At 43.2% G+C, this 19,257-nt stretch overlaps 1 protein-coding gene and 1 long non-coding RNA gene across 5 annotated transcripts in view; one reads left to right on the top strand and one right to left on the bottom strand.

The window, feature by feature from the left end:
- GRID1 (glutamate ionotropic receptor delta type subunit 1) overlaps nt 1-19,257 on the bottom strand; it is a 792,303-nt gene that overhangs the window by 37,098 nt on the left and 735,948 nt on the right. For all 4 annotated transcript variants that reach the window (XM_005565260.4, XM_065520779.1, XM_065520780.1 and 1 more), the window contains one exon: nt 10,661-10,856. In XM_005565260.4, the coding sequence (XP_005565317.2) occupies nt 10,661-10,856 (196 nt within the window). The remainder of the gene's footprint in view (nt 1-10,660; nt 10,857-19,257) is intronic.
- LOC141407677 (uncharacterized) lies at nt 7,517-11,533 on the top strand. The gene is made up of 4 exons (XR_012417742.1): nt 7,517-7,637; nt 9,015-9,117; nt 9,868-10,114; nt 10,442-11,533. It is a non-coding gene; the product is annotated as an uncharacterized lncRNA (long non-coding RNA).

Genomic DNA, 19,257 nt, shown 5'->3' with positions numbered 1-19,257 from the left:
AAAAAAATTTAAAGAAAATGATTGCTGTTCCACTCTAGTCCCCAGAATTATAAATCAAAATAAAGCAAAAATACATGCATACACAAATAACTTGTACAAATATAAACAGAAAGAAACAAAAAATCACAATGAAAGATATGAGAAAGTAGAAAACACTAATTTATTTTTAAAATCTTAAGATAAATCACAAGGATTTGATGAAAAAAATCCACTGACAAATAAATATTCTTTAGATCCCAAAACTAATAATATAATTCATTCAAAGCTCTGCTTTTGGGAATATTCAATAATATTTCATCAAGGGCTTTAAATGTTTATATCCTTTTTGGCATCATAATTCTACTTTTGAGAATTAGACCTACAGAAATAAATGTAGTAACTGAAAAACATTAGGCATAAAGATGTTCATTACAATGTCATTTATAACTGTAAACAACTGGAAATGACCCAAATGGCAATCAAGAAAGGAATGTTTAAATAAAATTTTTACATCCATTTACATTTCATAAAATACTAATTAGTCACTAAACAATTTTTATGAAGTTTTCCCACATTGTCAGAAAAATGCAGGATAAAATATTTTTATAGCAATATAATTATATGCCATGTTTGTAGAAATTCTAAAAAGACTAGACAGAAATACACAAGAGGATTCCTGGAACTGCATTTAGGTGGTGAAAAAAAGAAATCTCTCAAACTTTTCTTAATGGGGACTTATTACATGTAAATCATAAACGTATAACCTAAAGATTTCCTCTCAAAACTGTTTATTATTTTAAAAGTTGATATGGATTGGGGGATATTTGAGTGGATCTGCCGTTGGGTGGACTGCAGAGTCAAAGCATGTGAAAAAGGCTTAGGCACATTTTAATTGGCCACGGCCTACAGAACTCAGGAAGCTGAAGCCCAAGACCATGGGAGAGATACTGAAGACAGTAACTATGAAGCAGTGAAAAGACCACTGCCCTCATTCTCCTACAAGGAAGCTACACATTTAGCAGAAATAAACTACTACTAAAGCTACACATTTAGTAGAAATAAATGTGGGTTTTGTTCACATGGAGTTCAACTGTTTTTTCCTGCCTCTCTAATTTCCTTTATCTTCCTGTACCTTTTATTTCTTGCTTGCCAGTTTGCTCTCACATTCTCACACTTTTAACTTCAAATCAGAAAAGGAGTTGAGGCTTAGAGATTACAAAATATGTGTTCCTAACATGACTATCTTAGAAAGCTTCTTCTAACTTCACTAAGTATCCCCGCTCTGGGCATCCATATTCTTTCCCACATTAAATCAATTGCAGCCGTTTGCTGTCCTCTAGAACTTGATTCCTTAACAAAAAGATTAAGTCTGAGACTTCATATTTTGAATTAGGTGATAATGAATACACAACATATAAAAATTAACAGGGTGGGGTTAAAACAGTGTTTAGAGGGAAGTTCATAGCTCTGATACTTATATTAGGAAAGAAAACAAGTGTAAAAGTAATGATGTAAGTTTTAACATTAAAAAGCTAGAAGAGGTAAGATAAAATTATAACCAAAGTAAGATAGAAGAAAATATTTTATGCACAAAAAAGTTGAAATCAATAAAACATAAAAACAACAGTGAAAATCAGTGAAGACAGAAATTGGTATTTTTGAACAGAAAAACCATGCTCATAGATTGGAAGATTCAGTATTATAAAAATGTAAGTCTTCCCTGAAATGATCCTTATATTAAATGTAATAACGATCAAAATCTCAACAGGCATTTTTGAAGAAATTGACAAAATGATTCTAAAATTCAAGTGGAAATGTAAAGAATCTGAAATTGCCCAATCTTGTAAAAGAAGAAAGAAGTTGAAGGACTTACAATACCTGATTTAAGGAATTATTTTAAAACTTCAATAATCAAGATATTTTTGTATTGGCATAAGAGTAGTTATATGGATCAATGGAACAGAATAGAGAGTCCAGAAATAGACCAACACATACATGGCCAGTTGACTGTCAATCAAGGCATGTAGTCAATTGATTAAATACAAATTATCTTAATAATGGTAACAGGTCAATAGAATAAAATGAATAGGCAAGTTACAGACTAAGAATTATATTTGTAGTACTTATATTTGATCAAGGACTTCTATCCAGAATACATAAATTAATGAATATAAATCAGCAATGAGAAGATGGAAAACCAAATAAATATTAACAAAAAAAGCACATATTTTATGAAAGAAGATACATGGATGGCCAATAAGCACATGAAAGCATGCTCAGCATCACTAGTCCCCAAAGAGAAGCAAATTAAAATAATAATCAGATTTATGTTCATACCCACTAAATTAGCTGCAACCAAAACTACTAGCAACACTAATGCAGGATAGGACATTCAGCAACTGGGACTTACAAGTATGTAAGGATTATATTACCAGAGGTGATGTAAAGTAGCATAACCACATAGGAGGTAGTTAGTTTCATAATGACCTAGTAATTTCACTCTTTCAAATTTAGCAAAGAAAAATGGAGACATATCTCAACAAAGTACTTGTATAGTATTGTTCATATTGTCATATTTATGGTAGCCCTGAATTGGCAACAACTACAGTGTATGTTAATTGGAGAATAAATAAACAAATCAAGGTTCATACAATAGAATATCATTCACACACACGCAAAAAAGAAGTACTGATATGCACAACTCCATGGGTAAATCTCATAGACGTTTTGTTGGGTGAAAGAAGGAAACACAAATACATATATTCTGTATAATTCCATTTGTATGAACTACCAGAGCAGGTAAATTTAATGTGTGGTGCTAGAAATCTGTAAGTGGTTTTCTCTGGGGATGAGGAGAAGTGTCTAGAAAGTGACAAAAGAAAATTTTTACAGGTGATGGAAATAGGTATCTTGTTTTGGGTGATTATTACAGAATTGCATAAATTGTCTAAACTCATGAAATAGATACTACATGTGTATTTTAATTGCACCTCATAAAAGACTAAGTGCTATTGCCTTTTTTAAAAAATCTTTTTCGTGGCTGCGTGCGGTGGCTCACATCTGTAATCCCAGCACTTTGGGAGGCTGAGGCAGGTGGATCACCTGAGGTCAGGAGTTTGAGACCAGCCTGGCCAAAATGGAGAAACCCCTTCTCTACTAAAAATACAAAAATTAGCTCGGCATGGTGGCACATGCCTGTAATTCTCGCTACTCAGGAGGCTGAGGCAGGAGAATCACTTGAACCTGGGGAGACGGAGGTTGCGAGCTGATATTGTACCATTGCACTCCAGCCTGGGCAACAAGAGCAAAACTCCATCTCAGAAAATAAATAAACAAACAAACAAACAAATATCTTTTTCTAACATATAGCAGTTGCTAAGATAGTTTGCTGACACCTGCTGAATGTATACCTTGTGCTACAATCCACATTGAATGCTTTAGACCCTATACATTGGTATACTTGCAACTAATCTGGACAGACCTTCCTCAAGTATCACAGATGGTACAGCGAGGTGAATATACTTGTTCAAAGCCACAGACTAGGTTGAGCATAAAATTTAAACACACATTTTCTAACTCCTAAAAGGAAGATGCTACTCAAACTACATTTCTTGAATGGATAAGTTCATAAATGAATGAATAAAGAGAAGATGCCATCCAAGTTGCAAAATAGATATAGGGTCTTTTGAGCAGGTACAAAAGATACAGACATGAATGATTCACCAATGTGAGTGCCTGAGAGGGAAGGAGGCTTACAAAATCCCCAATCCATACTCACTTGGAAGCAGAGAAATAACAGAATTTCTTGGATCATGGCTACAAGGGCTCTTGCTGTTGTAGAGAGCAGTATTTTTGCTTTGCACCACACAGGTAGCTATGTAGTCTACATCTCCTTCCATCATCTTGGTCAAATTTTCTTGATCTTTGAATCTAGCATCCCAAAAGTGCAAAGAAGTGCCCACCCATATAAGCCTCGCCCTACTCCTCAGTAGGAATTTCCAGCATGCCATGGAACTAGGAGCTGCCACATATGAGGTCACCTTTCTTACCTTGCCCTTTCCAAATGGAGGGTTATCTGGGTGCCAAAGTTCCTGATCCTACTGTGGAAGACTGCCATCCTTCTAGGGATCAGCTTCTCTGCCACAGGTGTAGTCCCTGACACTAAGCAGAGATTGTGTGCAAGGAGAGCAACCCTGTCACAGAGCAGAAAGGAAGAGGAAGGGAGCAAATGTTGGTGCTAAGAGGTGATGCCCACATGCAATCTAGTGCAAGGACAAGCATTAGATCAGGGGTGGAAATAAGATTTGTGGGCCCATTTTCTTCCTGCATTTGCATTCACACTTTGTGACTTCAGCTATATTTACTGAGAGGAAAACACCACCTTTTGTTACCACCAAATGCTGACCTAAAAAACTCCTTCCCTCTGAAAAATACTATCTCCAGCCACAGGGTCTGAAACAAGCTACTCATCTATTTATTCAAAGGCCTCAATGAGCTGTGAAGATTGACATTTAAACTATTAGCGCTATATTCTATTTGACAGTGTTATTAAATATTAGGTTTGATTTATGGAAAGGCTTAATCAATTGGTGGTCCAGGTCAGCCCTGGCACTGAGCAGAAATTGGGTTATGCTGGATGTTGCTTGATGAAGTTGATCAAGCTAAAGAAAAAAAATCCCATCAGCAATATTAAAACCTGACTTCACGTGATGAAGTTATTATCATATAAATTTGAACCATTTGCCAGCTCAATTCTGCATCTCCAAGTTTCTGTAATGGATATTTTAATAGTTTGAAAATCAAAAGATAAAGTCACAGACTTCAATAACCTTTGCCATGACACATGGAAGGAGCAGTATGGCTGCCAAACATGGGAGTCAGGCGTATATCTTCCTACTTTGGTGTCAGAGAGGGAAGGAAATAAAAGCACAAGCAAAGTGTACACAAGGGGGTGGAAACACAATGAGGTGTAGAAAAGATGAGATTACCACCCCATGGGAAGAGGCATGAGTAGAATGAGGTTTTGGTGACCATGCCACTAATTACTCACATCTGTGTGAACCTTAGGCAAGCCACTTAGTTTCTCTGAGGCTCAGGTCCAGTTTCTACATCTTGGAGATAATAATCAAGTAGTCGGTTTCAGATGAAAGTATGAATGTATGTAAATGATCTGGCCCAGTGCCTGGAATGTAGAGATTGCTCAATAGATTTCAGACGGAGACCAGGCCAGACCAGCAGTAAAGCTGGGTCTCAGCGCAGTGAGGGAGAAATTTCTAGGCCATCAAAGACAGACCTAGAGGACAAAAAGGGGCAGACCCCGAATGCTACAAGATGGTACAGAGCTGGATGATGCACTACTAGAGGCGCCTATGAGCTGTTAAACGGTGCAGAGCTGCAGCAGGAGCTTCTTAGTAGAGATGCCTGTGCACCATTCCATTATATAGAGTTAGAGGATATGCTACCTACTAATGGTGACTGTGTGCTATGAGATGATGCACAGCTAGAGGCAATGTCCCTGGGTTGCCCCTGTCTAGACCGGGAGTCCTCAAACTTTTTCTATAAAAGAACAGATAATAGATATTTTAGGCTTTGTGGGCCATATATCTTTATCATAACTATTCAACTCTGCTGAAATAGCAGGAAAGCAGCCATAAATAACATGTAAATAAATGAGTTGGGCTGCTTTCCAATAAACCTTTATAAAACAAGCTGTAGGTCAGATGTGAACAGGAGTCAGAGTTTGCCAATCCTTGGTCTAGTCTTTCCTTAGGCCTGATAGGTGCACGTGGCTGACAGAAATGGAAGCAGCCTCTCTCCTCTCTCTTTGTGACGCATCTTTCAGGACCAGGAAAATCTTATCCTCTACAGAAGGTTATCAAGAGACAAGCCTGACAGGAACCCTGGAGCTATTTCTCTTGTCCCTTCCACCATGAAATCTAAAGAGGGTAACCTGCTAACCGATGACAGGAACCTTGTCTCCGATTTATCTGCCTCTGCTCAGTCAGACAGCAAACAGATGACTCATTCAGGGACAATCCTGTATTCATTGAGACTTACTGGGTGCCAGGCAGGTTTGTTGTGAAAATGGTGTGTGGTAGTCTCTTAATAAATAAAAATTCCCTCCTGTCCCAAATTTTCATATTTGCCTCATCAAAGTCTGACAAGATCTCACTTGTCCTTATCTTAGTGGCCACTGGCATGGTAAATCCTTTATTTGCATCTTTTGCTACTGATTTTTTAACATTGTTGTATTCATGAATAAGACTCTATCTCCATAGGGTTAGTGATTGCCTAAGTGCCGCCAATGGACAAGGAGTAGCTAGAACAATAAGGAGGTGTTTCTCTAACGACTCATCTCCAGGTTTATTATCCTCCAGAGGCTCAATGGTGTGTGTTGGCATGAAGGAGTGGGTCCCAGAGGTGAGCTAACCATGACATAACCCTTCTCCAGTTCTGATATCATGGACAAATGATTACTCTAAACAATTCCCCACCTAAATTGGTTTCATGTCATTAAAAGCCTTAGCACTCCCAAGGAGAAAATAACAGCAGCTCTCCAGGGTCACCCTCCGTACCAACCTCCTTGACTTTTGCAGCAATTAGACATTGCTCCGCTACCAAACACTTCCTGAAAATGGAGCTGAGTCACCAAAGAGCAACTGAAAATTAGAAGTGTGATTGTCTGTCAATTGCTAAAGAAGCTTCCAGAAGAAGCCCCTCGGTGGGCAACTCCTCACCTTTGCCAGGCTGCCCACATTGCATGGCAGCAGACTCTGTTTGGGATTTGGAGAGGCTGTTCCTCCCTGAATACTAGGCCCATAATTCCCTACTTGCTGGATTTGTCCTGCAGTTTCTGGATTCAAGTTGTTATCCTCACTTAGGGAACAGCCATCTCCAGACATCTCCAGACTGGTCTGCTCCGGGCTCAGGGATTCACAAGCTTACTAAAGCCATAGTCTGGGGGCAGAGAGCACAGGGGCCACTCCATAGAAGTAGGGAAGAGGACAAATTTCAGACAAGCATTTAAGTCCAGTAGTCATCCAAACAGGCACATGAAGAAGGAGGATTTGAGAGTAAGCTTTTCCTCCAGTAAAAAAAAAATGCAGCACACTTCATTGTCTGACAATACTATAAACTCACTTTTATGACACTAGTTATAAAACCTGTAACATTTGTCTAGTGCTGGCAGTTGGTTTCTTTTTCTTAGAGATCCAAATGCAAGAGAGAGATTTGTGATCTCAAAACCAGCTTGGGGTTCATAAAATGAAGGTATCATAAAAACAATCCATCCTATGTACTAAAAAAGTTAAATTCTATACCATGAAGTGATAGGCATTGATAAAAAATCCTTTGTTTGCATCCTTTGCTACTGATTTTTTAACATTGTTGTATTCATGAGTAAGACTCTAAATATCACCAGAGGGTGAGTGGTTTCCTAAGTGCCACCAATGGACAAGGGGTAGCTAGAATGATGATGAGGTGTTTCTCTAATGACTCATCTCCAGGTTTATCACCATCCAGAGGGCTCGATGGTGTTTGTTGGCCTTTCTGAGGCATAAGCAGGCACATGTCACCTGCAAAGAGGGAAGGGGTGGGTACTTGTGAGGAGTACAGCATTGCCTTGCTTGGTCTGGACATGCATTTGGAAGAGTAGGGAGGTGAGCAGAATGAGGTCAATGACAACTTTTGCTTCAGGATACCCGTACATTTCTCCTGGAATGGCTGTCTTTTTGAATTAACTCATTAACTAATTTTCTAAAATCTCCTGCTAATCTAAACCTAACACCAACCCTGCCTTACCAACAATGTCCTTCTCTCTTCCCTGCTGCTTTGGCTCTCCCACCTGTAGCAACCACTGTGGTGAATCTTGTATTTTATCATTGCTTTGGATGTGCATGTGTATATTTTATACATTTTTAAGAGGGCATAATATTCTGTGTTACCTTCTATTAGTTGACCTGTATGAAATTGTCTTTAATGGTTTATTTTGCTCAATATCGTCCTGCTAAGATTCATCCATTTCATTGTAGCCAGCATCTTTCTTTATATTGTTAATGGTCATTTGGATGGTTTCCAGGGTTTTGGTTCTACAGGAAGTGCTACCGTGGCCTTTCTTGTCTCCAAAAGTGTATGTGGACATTATTTTAGGTCGATACATTGGAGTGTAACTGCTGGGCCATATGGTATGTAAGTGTCCCATTTTATAAGAGAATGCTAAGCTCTTCTCCAAAGCGATTGTACTGAGCACACCCCCACCAGCAATTAACCAACTGTTACTCCACGTCTTCTTCACCACCTCTCATTTTATGCCAAACTAATTGGTGTAAAATGATATAATCTTTATGGTCTTGATTTGCATTTCACAGATCACTAATAATTTTGAACATCTCTTCATTTGATTATTGGCCATTTGTGTTGCCTCTTCTGTGTCAAGCCTGTGCAAGCCTCTTGCCATTTTCCTGTTAAGTTATTTGAGCTTTTCTTATTGATATATTCTTGATAGTAATCTTGCATTGGTTATATGTATTGTAAATATCCCCTCCCAGTGTGTGACTTGCCTTTTTATATTACTTAAAGTGACTTGTAATGAACAGAACTTTAACAAAGTCAAAAGTAGCTATCTTTTTATTTTTCTAAGCAGTGCTTTTTTTTTTGAGCATTATGCAATGAATCTTCATAAGACCCTGTGAGGATGACAGTACTGGCTCTCTCTGAGAGTCAAAGAAAGCCAGGAAAAGGAACTCGAAGGCCATTTGGCCCAGGCCTCACATGCACAAAAGGCCTTAAATCAACATTGTGTTCATTATCTTCAAATGAGGTCACCTACAGCCACAAAGATTCACTGTCAGGGATGAAAGAAGACCCTGCAGCTTAAGGCTAGAGCACCATCCTTTGCAGTGAACTGAGAACTATGAGGTTTTAATAAATCTTGTAAGCATGAGAATAGCACAGTTACACTGCATTCTATTATTATTGTCAAAGTATCACTTTGTTAAATCTAAACATTCAAAATTTATCATGATATGTATTGTCAGATCATTTAAGTCTCTAAGGAGACCCCCAAATGGAAAGTTGCCCAGGTCTTTCTCAACTCCAAGAGTTCCCAGACAGGGAGAATGGTGTGCTCCATTTCACAATGTTGGTAACTTACAAAACTGGAATTCACACCTAAATGTGTCAAGCTCCAGAGCCTAGACACATTCTGCTGTTCAATGTGGCTAAATGGCAAGGAAAAGTCATCCTGAGCATGGGATCCTGTACAAATCATCCTAAGCACAACCATCTTCCCAGTGGGCCTCACTCCACATGGCACCACAGCTAGGTGCCCCAGCCTGTCACGGGATAGAAGCTGCACTCTGTCTGATGCCCATGTGTTTCCAAAGCAAAGGGGGACTCAGGCCTCTCTCCCTTGACCCCTCTGGGGCACATCAGGGAGGGGCTGGCAGATTGCTGAGGACCATGAAGGGCAGGGTGGTGGGCCTTAGTGGCCCCAGAGCTTGCCCCAGGCTGTCCTGACATCCACCACTCTCTGCAGGAAGGCCAAGATGTCACTGGAGTGGCTAGGGGGCAGCACAGGGATGAGTGTGTGTGTTGTGGGGGGGGTAAGGTGTGAGTGCGCCTGTGAGGGTATACATGAGGAGACTCCACAGAGGTGGCAGGATGGGTCTGGGAGAGAAAGGATAGGAGGAGACACTGAGGCAGTCGGTCTGCTCAGAGAGGCAGCAGTGCTGACCAGGGGGCTGTACATGTCTCCGGCCCTATTCTCTAATGACCTCAGGACAGTAGCTGTCGCATGTGGGGGTGACTGGACAGGAGGACCCCACCACCAGCAGCAAAATCATAACACCTGCCTTCATCCCACCACATTCTTCTTCATTGACCTCCAAGGGCTCTACAGCTGCACATGAGTGGATAAATGCCAATTCCCCAGCTTGGAACCCAAGGAGTCATGAGTCAGAACCATCCAATCCTCAGCTGTATAAGAGGATAATAATGCTGAATTCGAGTCATTGTGGGAAATTGACTGAAACAAATGAGCAACATCTAACAGTGCTGAAGAGCATCATGGGCTTTCTCCTCCCTTCTTCCCTCTGGCACTGGTATCTTCCCACTTGTCCTCCCAAGGCTTTGCCCGGTAAGGCTCTGTCCCAGGCTGTCTGCCCTTATCCCCATCTCTGAGGCACACCTCTTCTCACAGTACGGCCCCAGAGATGAGCCCAGCCCACCTGGCTGACCCTTTCCCTGTGTGCAGACTTCCCCAACCAGACCCCCAGGATAACCACAGTGGGCCACCCTCTCCCCAACACCCTCCCTTCACTCCTGCACCTCTTCCTTGGTACTCTACTTCTGCTTTTGCCAAGTGTTCTCACCTGAGGTGGACAGGTCTCTCTGTGCCACCCTCCTATGAGCTCATGAGGAGGGTGGGCCAAAGGTCAGGCTTAATCTGCCTGCTCCTCCCCAGCCAGCACCACTCTGCAAACTTGGAAGGTCCCTAAGGAGCAGCTGCTCTACTTCTGCTGCCCAGAAGGGGCATCCACCTGAAGAACGTGTGTGATGGATTGCCCTGCAGGTAACAGGGCTGCTCAGAGTCAGATGCCTCTGGAGGTGTCTCCCACCTGGGGGATGACCACCCCATGGCCCTGTCACAGTGCACGTGCCCAAGCGCCAGCTCCCCGCCTACCTTCCTGATGCCTTCTGAAGGACTGGACACACAGTTGTCAGCCCCTCCGTTCTTGCTGATGGTCCGCCAGAGTTCGGCAAACGTGCTGTCCTGCTCCAGGGGGTTGGTGCCCTTGGCTCGGAAGTACTCATATACAGCAGAATCCCGGACGGTGCCATAAGACATCTCCACTTGTTTGGACAAGTCCTGGAAAGTCCTGAAACGCAGAAAGGCAGCGAGGCATGAGTACATGCTGTGCACTGCACACGGCAAGGTTACAAATGGGCTGCAAGGCTCTTCTGAAGTCCAAGCCCAGCATGGCCCACTATCCACATTCTTCATTCCCAGTCCCCCAAAGTTTGAGTCCCTCAGCCCGGAGAGGGCCTCATTCAATTACAGGTATGTTTTCTCAGTGTTGATTAATTCAATAAGATGACTGGGAGCCTAAAACCAGGTTCTTTACTGAACTGGAGGGATAAAAGGATGAATAAGACATGATTCTTGCCTTTAAGGAGCTTATAGTTCAGCTATAGAAGCAGACATATAGACAGAAAATCATAGTATCAAAGAGTCAGGGCAACATGAGAGGCTGTTTGCTGCGGATCTCCAACTCAGATGCCTGCAGAGGCTGCGCAGGAAAGAGGCCTATGTTGGCATTATGGACGATAATGATGGCTGGCCTGTGACACTCAGAGACAGCATGGGGAAGAAACGCACTCAGAGACCAACTGACTCAAGGTAAATTAAGAGGCATCCCCTCCAAAGCTTGCAGCTGTGCTAGGGGTCTAGGCAATTATTGACTTCGAAAGCTCCCCACCCCATGACCTCCCCAACCAATTTGGTTTTTGAAAAAATAAAGTAAATTGGATTTTTATATCTCTCCTGATTTTAAAATGTTGACAATTATTTAAAAGATAATGAAAAAAACAAAGCACTTCTGAAGGCCTTGGGTTTGCTCTCCTTAGAGGAGTGGCAGGTAGCTCCAGCCAGGTGCACATCAGAGGGGGGATTTCACGAAACAACAGCCATTGGCAGCCCAAGAGCAGACTTCTGAGCTAGGAGCAGAGGAGGAGATTCCTCTGGGGAAGGACGAATAGTCACAGCAGGAAGGACCAGTCGCTATGAAGATTTCACTTGCTTCAGAAGAGCGTACTTGGCTCAGCATGTTGAGAGAATGTCATGTACCAAACAGAATTGCAAAGTAAAAAAAGCCCAGTGGGGAGCTAGCCTCTCTCTCCAGGTTCCAACCTGATCACTCTTTACTTATTTCTCTTCTAGAAATCTCAGTCTCTCCTCTTTATCAACCCACATCATCATCCCTCCCTCTCTCTGAGTCACCGTTTCCACAGGAAGAGCCAGTCTTCTCAACTGGATCTACACAACCCTCCATCTTCTGGTCTCATTTCTGGCTGTTCTCCCCACCTGCACACAGCACCGTAGCCAACCTTGAAATGAGAAATCCCACACACTTCCCATCCGTGGCACCAGGCCACAGTGCTCCCTCTGCCTGGAATCCCTTTATCTTCCTCCTCTAACAACACCTCTACAAGCCTGTTGAAAATCCAGCAGCCAACAGCTGCCCCTTTCCTTGGGGAGCTGTCCCCACCCCAGCCTCCCTGTGCCCTCTCCACACCTTGTGGGCTTCTGTGGCAGCACGAGCTCACCAGGACTTCAGAGGCTACATGCCAGAGCAGAGACAAGCAAGGGCTCTGGAGTCCAATTACCTATCTTGCCTGTCTGCCCTCCACAACCAACACTGTGGTCCAGAAAACTTAGTTAACTTATCTGTGCCTCAGTTTCCAAATCTTTTAATAATGGAGATAGAAGCAGAGCCTGTGGCAGAGGATTGCTATGAGGATTAAATGGGATTTGTGTTCAGCTCTCAGAGCAGTCCCTGACTACCGTGATTATTCAGGTCCCCAGTGGACTATATGAATTGAGGACTGGAGCTGAAGGAGCCCCTTTTTTGCACCCATGGCCCTGGACCAATGCTGACAGCAGCCTCCCCAGCCAGCACACAGTAGGCCCAGCTGTGGATGTTTCCCCTTGCTTCGGAGACACATGCCACAGCACTCCTTAGGTCCCTGCTATGTGGCCCAGAAACAGAGCTCAGTATTCGTTTCAATACATTAAAGATGAAAGGAAACATAAAATAACAAATTCGATGAAGAAATCTTTCTAATTATTGTTCATTATTTATATCTAATTGAAGCAAGATGTTCCTTTGCCTGAAGGGCCCCAAGGGTTGCAACTCTGCCGTAATCTGCCTGTAATGAAAGGAGGGGAATCTTTTTTTTCCCACATTTTAAAAAATTTTTCTCATGGTAATACAAACAAATACAAGGCTTTGATAAATGAGAAACATCAGGATGAATTACATAGTTGAGTCTAAATACTGAGCTGCTCTAAATTGCTGCAGTTTTCATGAGTGTGGAACGAATGGGTAACTGCCAGGGATCTCCAAACTGTTTCATCCCCACATTTGAAATGGAGATTTTCTCTCTCCTCTAGGTATTATTCATGAAGGTGCCCATGTCCAGAGGCTCAGGGAATGTCTCTGGATAAGAAGCAGGCAGCCCAAATGTTTATGGCTTCATGTTCATTTCTGTTCCAGTAGACCTCACTGCTCCCACCCCAAAATGCCACCCCCATCTTCTTTGAATCTTACTGCTCAGACCCACGGTCATAGCCTCCATTCATCCATCACCTCTAATAGCCACAAATTTGTGCAGAGGAATCTCTCCCATCTCAGACATGTACTTGATCTTTCAACAAAGGTTTCCAGGCTCACTAATGCCCAGCACAGGGGGCACTATCATCTTATTCCAGGGTGAATAAACTTATGGAAGGCTACTCGGGATGTTGAACAGAGGGACCCAACTATTCATCCACAAAAGCCATCATCTCCCTGAGGAAGTCATCCTCTTGTCACAGCACACAGTTTTGGAGGGGACACACAGGGAGGAATAAAGGAGAATGGGGACAGCCAGGCATCCAGACTGCCAAGCCAACACTGGCAGTCAGCGGAAGACAGATGCTGAAGTCAGATAGGACGCCCATTCAAGCAAGTGAGGGAGGCTTCACCTGGAGGAGGCTGTGCTAGCAGCACACTCAATTTAGAACTTTTCTGAAGTCAGTCTCTTCAGCAACAACTGCTACGAAGTGTCCAGGTACCTCTACCACAGAGAGATGAAGGAGACGTGCCCATCACAGGTGTGGTCTCTATTAACCTCACATGCACAATGCAACTCGCTGATGTCATTCAACCATTTATTTCACCAACAGTTCCTGAATGTCTACTAGGTAAGGCACAGTGCACACCAAGCAAGGAATACATGGCAGGCATCATCAAGGGGTGAGTTGTCAGAGAAGTAAAGCAACAGCGACCAAACAATATGAGAGACATTAAAATACAGGTCTGTATAGGGGATCCCAGAAGCACAGAAAAGTAGCTAACCCACAGGTAGGAGCTAAAGAAATGCTTCCTAGAAGAGGGAACATTAAGCTGAGTCAGAGAGAACGGGTAGAGGCAGCCAGATGGAGAACCAAGGGGTAGAATGTTCCTAGAAGAGAAGGTATTACCTGAGAAGGCATTTGGGTAATGAAAACAGGTGGCTTATTCGGGACACAAACCAGGGAGCAATTCACATCAGCTAAAAAGACATAGGTGATGGAATTTGGCAGTCCTGGGTGTGGATGCTCCCTCTGAATGCCTTCACTGTTTGACATAGACCAGTAGCTCTCAAAGTGTGATCCTCAGAGCTGCAGTGTCAGCACCTCGGGCCTTATGAGAAATGCAAATCCTTGGGCCCCACTCCAGACATACTGAGTCAGAAATTCTGAGGGTGGTGCTCAGCAGTTTATGTTTCCACAACCCTCCAGGTGATTCTGATGCATGCAAGCTCCAGAACCATGGACTGGGGCAAATCATTTAATCTCTGAGGCCTTAGATTTCAAAACTCATACCCAACTCACAGGGTTGTTGAAGATTAATGATCCCAGACATATACCTGGTACACAGTTAATGTTTAACAAATGGTAGCCCTTCTAGTAGACTGCTTATCAGTAGTTCAGATGGTTGGAGCACTGGGCTCATGTGAAGGAGTCATGGGTAACAGGCCAGAGTAGTCATACCCAGATGGAAGCAAGCATGGGCAAGCTGCATGTCTAAGCTTCCAGGCTCATGTGATTGGAGCCTATCTCCCCATCTGCCCATCTGTCTCCCCATTGAGAAGCCTATGGCCCATCTTGTTTCCATCTTGTTGCCAAGGTACATGCAAATGCTCCCCCATCAGCCCACAATTTGCTGCCTTGTCAACAGCACACACTTCAGGCACTCAGGATACCTAAAGGGATGACTTGCAGAATTCTGAACCCAGGATGAGCATAGAGACACCAAAACTCCTCTATCAGGCAATCTGGACCTTTGCTTTGTGGGTCGTCATAGTAACAGCCTAGCAGAGGCTACCCCGGGAAAGTAGTGAACTCCTAGGCAAGGAACTGCTCAGGAAGAATGGCCTCAAAAGCATCAGACCCAGGCTGCCCACCAGAGTCTGCACTGGCTCATGAAATACCATGGTGCAAGCTTGTGTATCCCTTGAGCCTCACTTCTGTTTGCTGCCTACCTTCTTACTTCACCTTTTGATAATATTTTGTGTTGGAATCCTCCCCTGACAAAGCCTACCCTCTCCTCCAATCTTATGTTTAAATCAATATTTCTACTTAAGTGTGTCCTACCAAAACTGGGTTTGAGACCAATGTGAGCTGCTTCTCTGTGTCTCCTGACCTGGATTACCGATTTTTGAAATTTCCACAAGCTAAAAGCATAGCTGATACCTTTGAGCACATCAGATTGTCTTGCAAAAGGACTTTGTAAGCATCCCTTGCCTCTGAGAACACTGTCGTCTAATTAAACATGCACCTCCAGGGAAGACCCACCATGCATCCTTCAGCTGTGGCCAAGGATATTCTCCCCAGCTTGGTACCACCTCCTTTCCTTCCCACACCTTTCTCCATAAGTCAGTCTTTCTATTTCCTTGATATATGTTCATTAACAAAGAGATAAATGTGTTTGCAGTATAAGAAAAATCAATAATACAGAATTTATAAATACATCTTTGCATGTTACAAAAATATTTACATTGGCAATGGAGATAAACACACTTGCAACAAGAGCAGAATAAATATTCAGTATATGTAATGGATTTCAACAATGGTGGGGATGTCATAAGCATGGGCCTGATGCATTTGGATCTGGAAGTCCTATTATTCTTCCTTAAGGAGAAAACAATGTGGTGGAGTGGCTCAAAAGACACGGGAGGGTGGGGATATCCATTCTGGTGACTTGAAACTTTCATAGCTACAGCCTACAGATGCCTATACTATTATTCTAGCAGTCTCGATTTTCTATCTCATGTCTGACTCTACAAGAGATGATGCTGCAATCATCAAAAGAATCCAGATTGCCTGGCTAGGGCTCCACAACTGGCTTCCAGAGGGCACCATGACCCACCCTGGTACACACTGATAAGCCTCTCCTGGTTTTCTTCCCCAGGGTGCCCCACGGCCTCTCTAATCTGTCACCCATGCAGGGGAAGGCTTCCTAGGTGTTCTCCTTCTTTCATTCACTCGTCATTCAAAAACCCTATTTCCTGTGCATCTGCCTGCATTAGACAGTGCTCTAGGTCTGGGGATAGGGCATGAATGGCACCAAGTTCCTACTTTTGTGGATTTTACATAGTTGAGATGAGACAAAGAAACAAACATCAATGACAACAGCAACAATACAATAACTAGGTAATGCCAGGGTCAGCAAACTTTCTGGAAAGGGACAGATAGTGCCTGTGTGGTCTCTGAGGGCCACACAAGACTCAGTCACATATTCCTTGTTTTTGTTTTTGTTTTGTTTTCCAACATTTAAAACGTTTTTAAAAAGGAAAAGCAGTCTTGGCTTGCAGGCTGTGTCAAAGCAGGCTGCAGGCCCTCTGAAGGCCTGTGGGTATCGTCGGCTGACCCCTGCAGCTCTGTAACAAGTGATGAAAAAGGCTACGAAGATTAATAAAGCAGAGCAAGGGTGAGATAAAATGATGGAGGCAGTGATTACATAAAGTAGCCAGGGTGGATTTTGAGCCATTGGAGTTGACATCTAGGGCATGTGTTTCTCTAGTATCTGTCCTCACACTGGACTAAGAGGAGCAGAGAAGAGTGAACTCACAGAAGCTGGGGCTGAGGCCTGCTGGGACTGTCCTGCGAAGGAGCTAAGACAGGGCGGCCAAGGAGCCAGCTTATGAACCTCTCCTACCTTGGAACATTTACCCAGGGACCTTCCAGGAAGCCTGGGAAAGGTGATGCTTGGGTGTACACAGGTGCTGTGGTTAGAATACTGTCTCCGCCAAAACTCATGTTGAAACTTAATTCCCAATGCGGCAGTATTGAGAGGTGGGGCCATTGAGAGGTGATTGGATCATGAAGACTCTGCCTTGATGAATGGATTAACCCAGTCATGGACTAATCAGTCATCATGGGAGGGGAGACGGTATTTTTAGAAGAAGAAGAAGAAGAAGAAGAAGAAGAAGAAGAAGAAGAAGAAGAAGAAGAAGAAGAAGAAGAAGAAGAAGAAGAAGAAGAAAAGAAGAAGAAGAAAAGAAAGGAGGAGAAGAAGGAGAAGGAGGAGGAGGAGAAGAAGAGGAAGAAGAAGAGGAAGAAAAGAAGAAGGAGAAGGAGAAGGAGAAGGAGAAGAAGAAGAAGAAAGAAGAAGAAGAAGAAGAAGAAGAAGAAGAAGAAGAAGAAGAAGAAGAAGAAGAAGAAGAAGAAGAAGAAGAAGAAGAAGAAGAAGGGCTTAAGCTGGGATGCGAGTAGGCTTGGGCCCCTGTCCATGTGATGCCCTGCACCACCACATGACACTGCAGGGAGAAGGTGCATACCAGATGCAGCTGCTGGACCTTGGACTTCTCAGCCTCCAGAACTGTAAGAAATAAATGCCCTTAAAAAAAAAAAATAAACTACCCAGTTGAAGGTATTCTGTTATAAATGAGAAAAAATAGACTAAGAAAACAGTTCTCCTTTGTATCCAAAGCCTAGTCAGGGTGTGATTTGGAGTAGTGAGCAGAGGGACTGCAGATCCAAACACTGTATGAGAACACTTAGTGACCCACAGGGTGAGGGCTGCAGGGCCCACGGCAGGAAAATGCATGCTTCCATAGGCCACAGAGCCCTTCTTCCAATCTATGCCTGAAAGTCAGCCTCGGAGGGCCAGCTGAGGTGCCCTCCCTCCTCACCTTCCTTCCCTCCACGGCGTTTTCTCTCCAAATCCCACTTCTTCAATTGCTATTGAAATTAAGACATCCAAAATAAACGGCTAGAAAAACTCAAAGCATTTGAATATATTTACATACTTGTAAAAAGTAACAATTAATAAATGTAAATAAATATAAAAACAAAAGTAAAAGGAATAAGCAGTGAACTTCTGCAAGACTTCCACTTCTTACAAACACATTTTTGTAAAATTTGCATTTTTATTATGTTATAAATAAAAAATGTGATCTGAATGATTTTAAATATCCTGCTTCTGCCCAAGCATCAGTTCTGGGCCTTGAGAACTGAGCTCTGTGCTCTCTTCTATCCTCTACGTTCACCCTTCCTCCTGGGTTAGCCTCCCATCAGCCAAGATCCACTGAGAGGCAGGAGGTCTCTCTACCAGTCCCATCAAACACCCTGTCCACAGCCACGAGGAGGCTGTGATAGTTGTATCTTCAGTCCCTACAGCAAGACAAACATGTCAGACTAACTCAAAGTGGTCTGAGGCCATCCCAGGTACTCAGGGCCCATCAGTACTCAGGCTCCCATACCAAGGCAGCCTGGAGTTTCCTCACTTCCGCACCTTCTGCCTGGATTCAACTCAGGCCTGGTGTCCTGGTCCCAAAGCAGACTGTGAATTCCTAAACATGGGCATATGTGATACGTGTTTCTGATTTGCCAAACTCAGCCTAGATCCTGTATGTAAGCAGAGCTCAGTAATAGGAGCTGTGAAAATCACCTTGATGAGGTCAGATAATTGTGGGCCAGGTGCTAAGCAAAGTCAGGAGCTCAATGTCCACACTACTCACTAGGTCAATTCTGGGGCTTCTATTTCCCCCAGCAAAGGAGGCTTAGTGTAGAGCCTTCAGTGCTTCAGTGCTGCTTCCTCCAGCTCTTCTCGGCTACCCTACTTTTGGGGTGCCAGCCTGGAAGACCTCCTGCTCACTCGGGCCTCCAAGTCTTCACTCAGGTTCATTGCCTGCCTTCTTTGCTGTGTCCTGCCTTTGTCAGGTGACTAAAACGTACCTACCCTGAAGGAATCAGCTCAGCTGTCATGTTGTATTGAAAGAGTGGATCCATGCCCACTGGATCTAAGTCCTGTGTGTTCTGGACTTGGCCCTATCCTAATGTTTTCCCCTTTGAGCTTCCTGTGTTGTCTGCCCACCTCAACCCTGAGCTCCCCCAGGGAATGGACTCTGTGTTCATCTCTGAATTTCTATCACCCCGCATACAGGCTGACAGACATTAGGAGCTGAGTTCATGTTTTCTGGAAGAATGAACTCTGTTTTAAAACAATTTTGTGTTTAGAACTGAATGGCTGA

Source organism: Macaca fascicularis, chromosome 9, assembly GCF_037993035.2.
Source record: "Macaca fascicularis isolate 582-1 chromosome 9, T2T-MFA8v1.1".
NCBI classification, from domain to species: Eukaryota; Metazoa; Chordata; class Mammalia; order Primates; family Cercopithecidae; genus Macaca; species Macaca fascicularis.
Note: the sequence above shows the minus strand (reverse complement) of the source record. Positions and strands in the feature narration are given on the sequence as shown.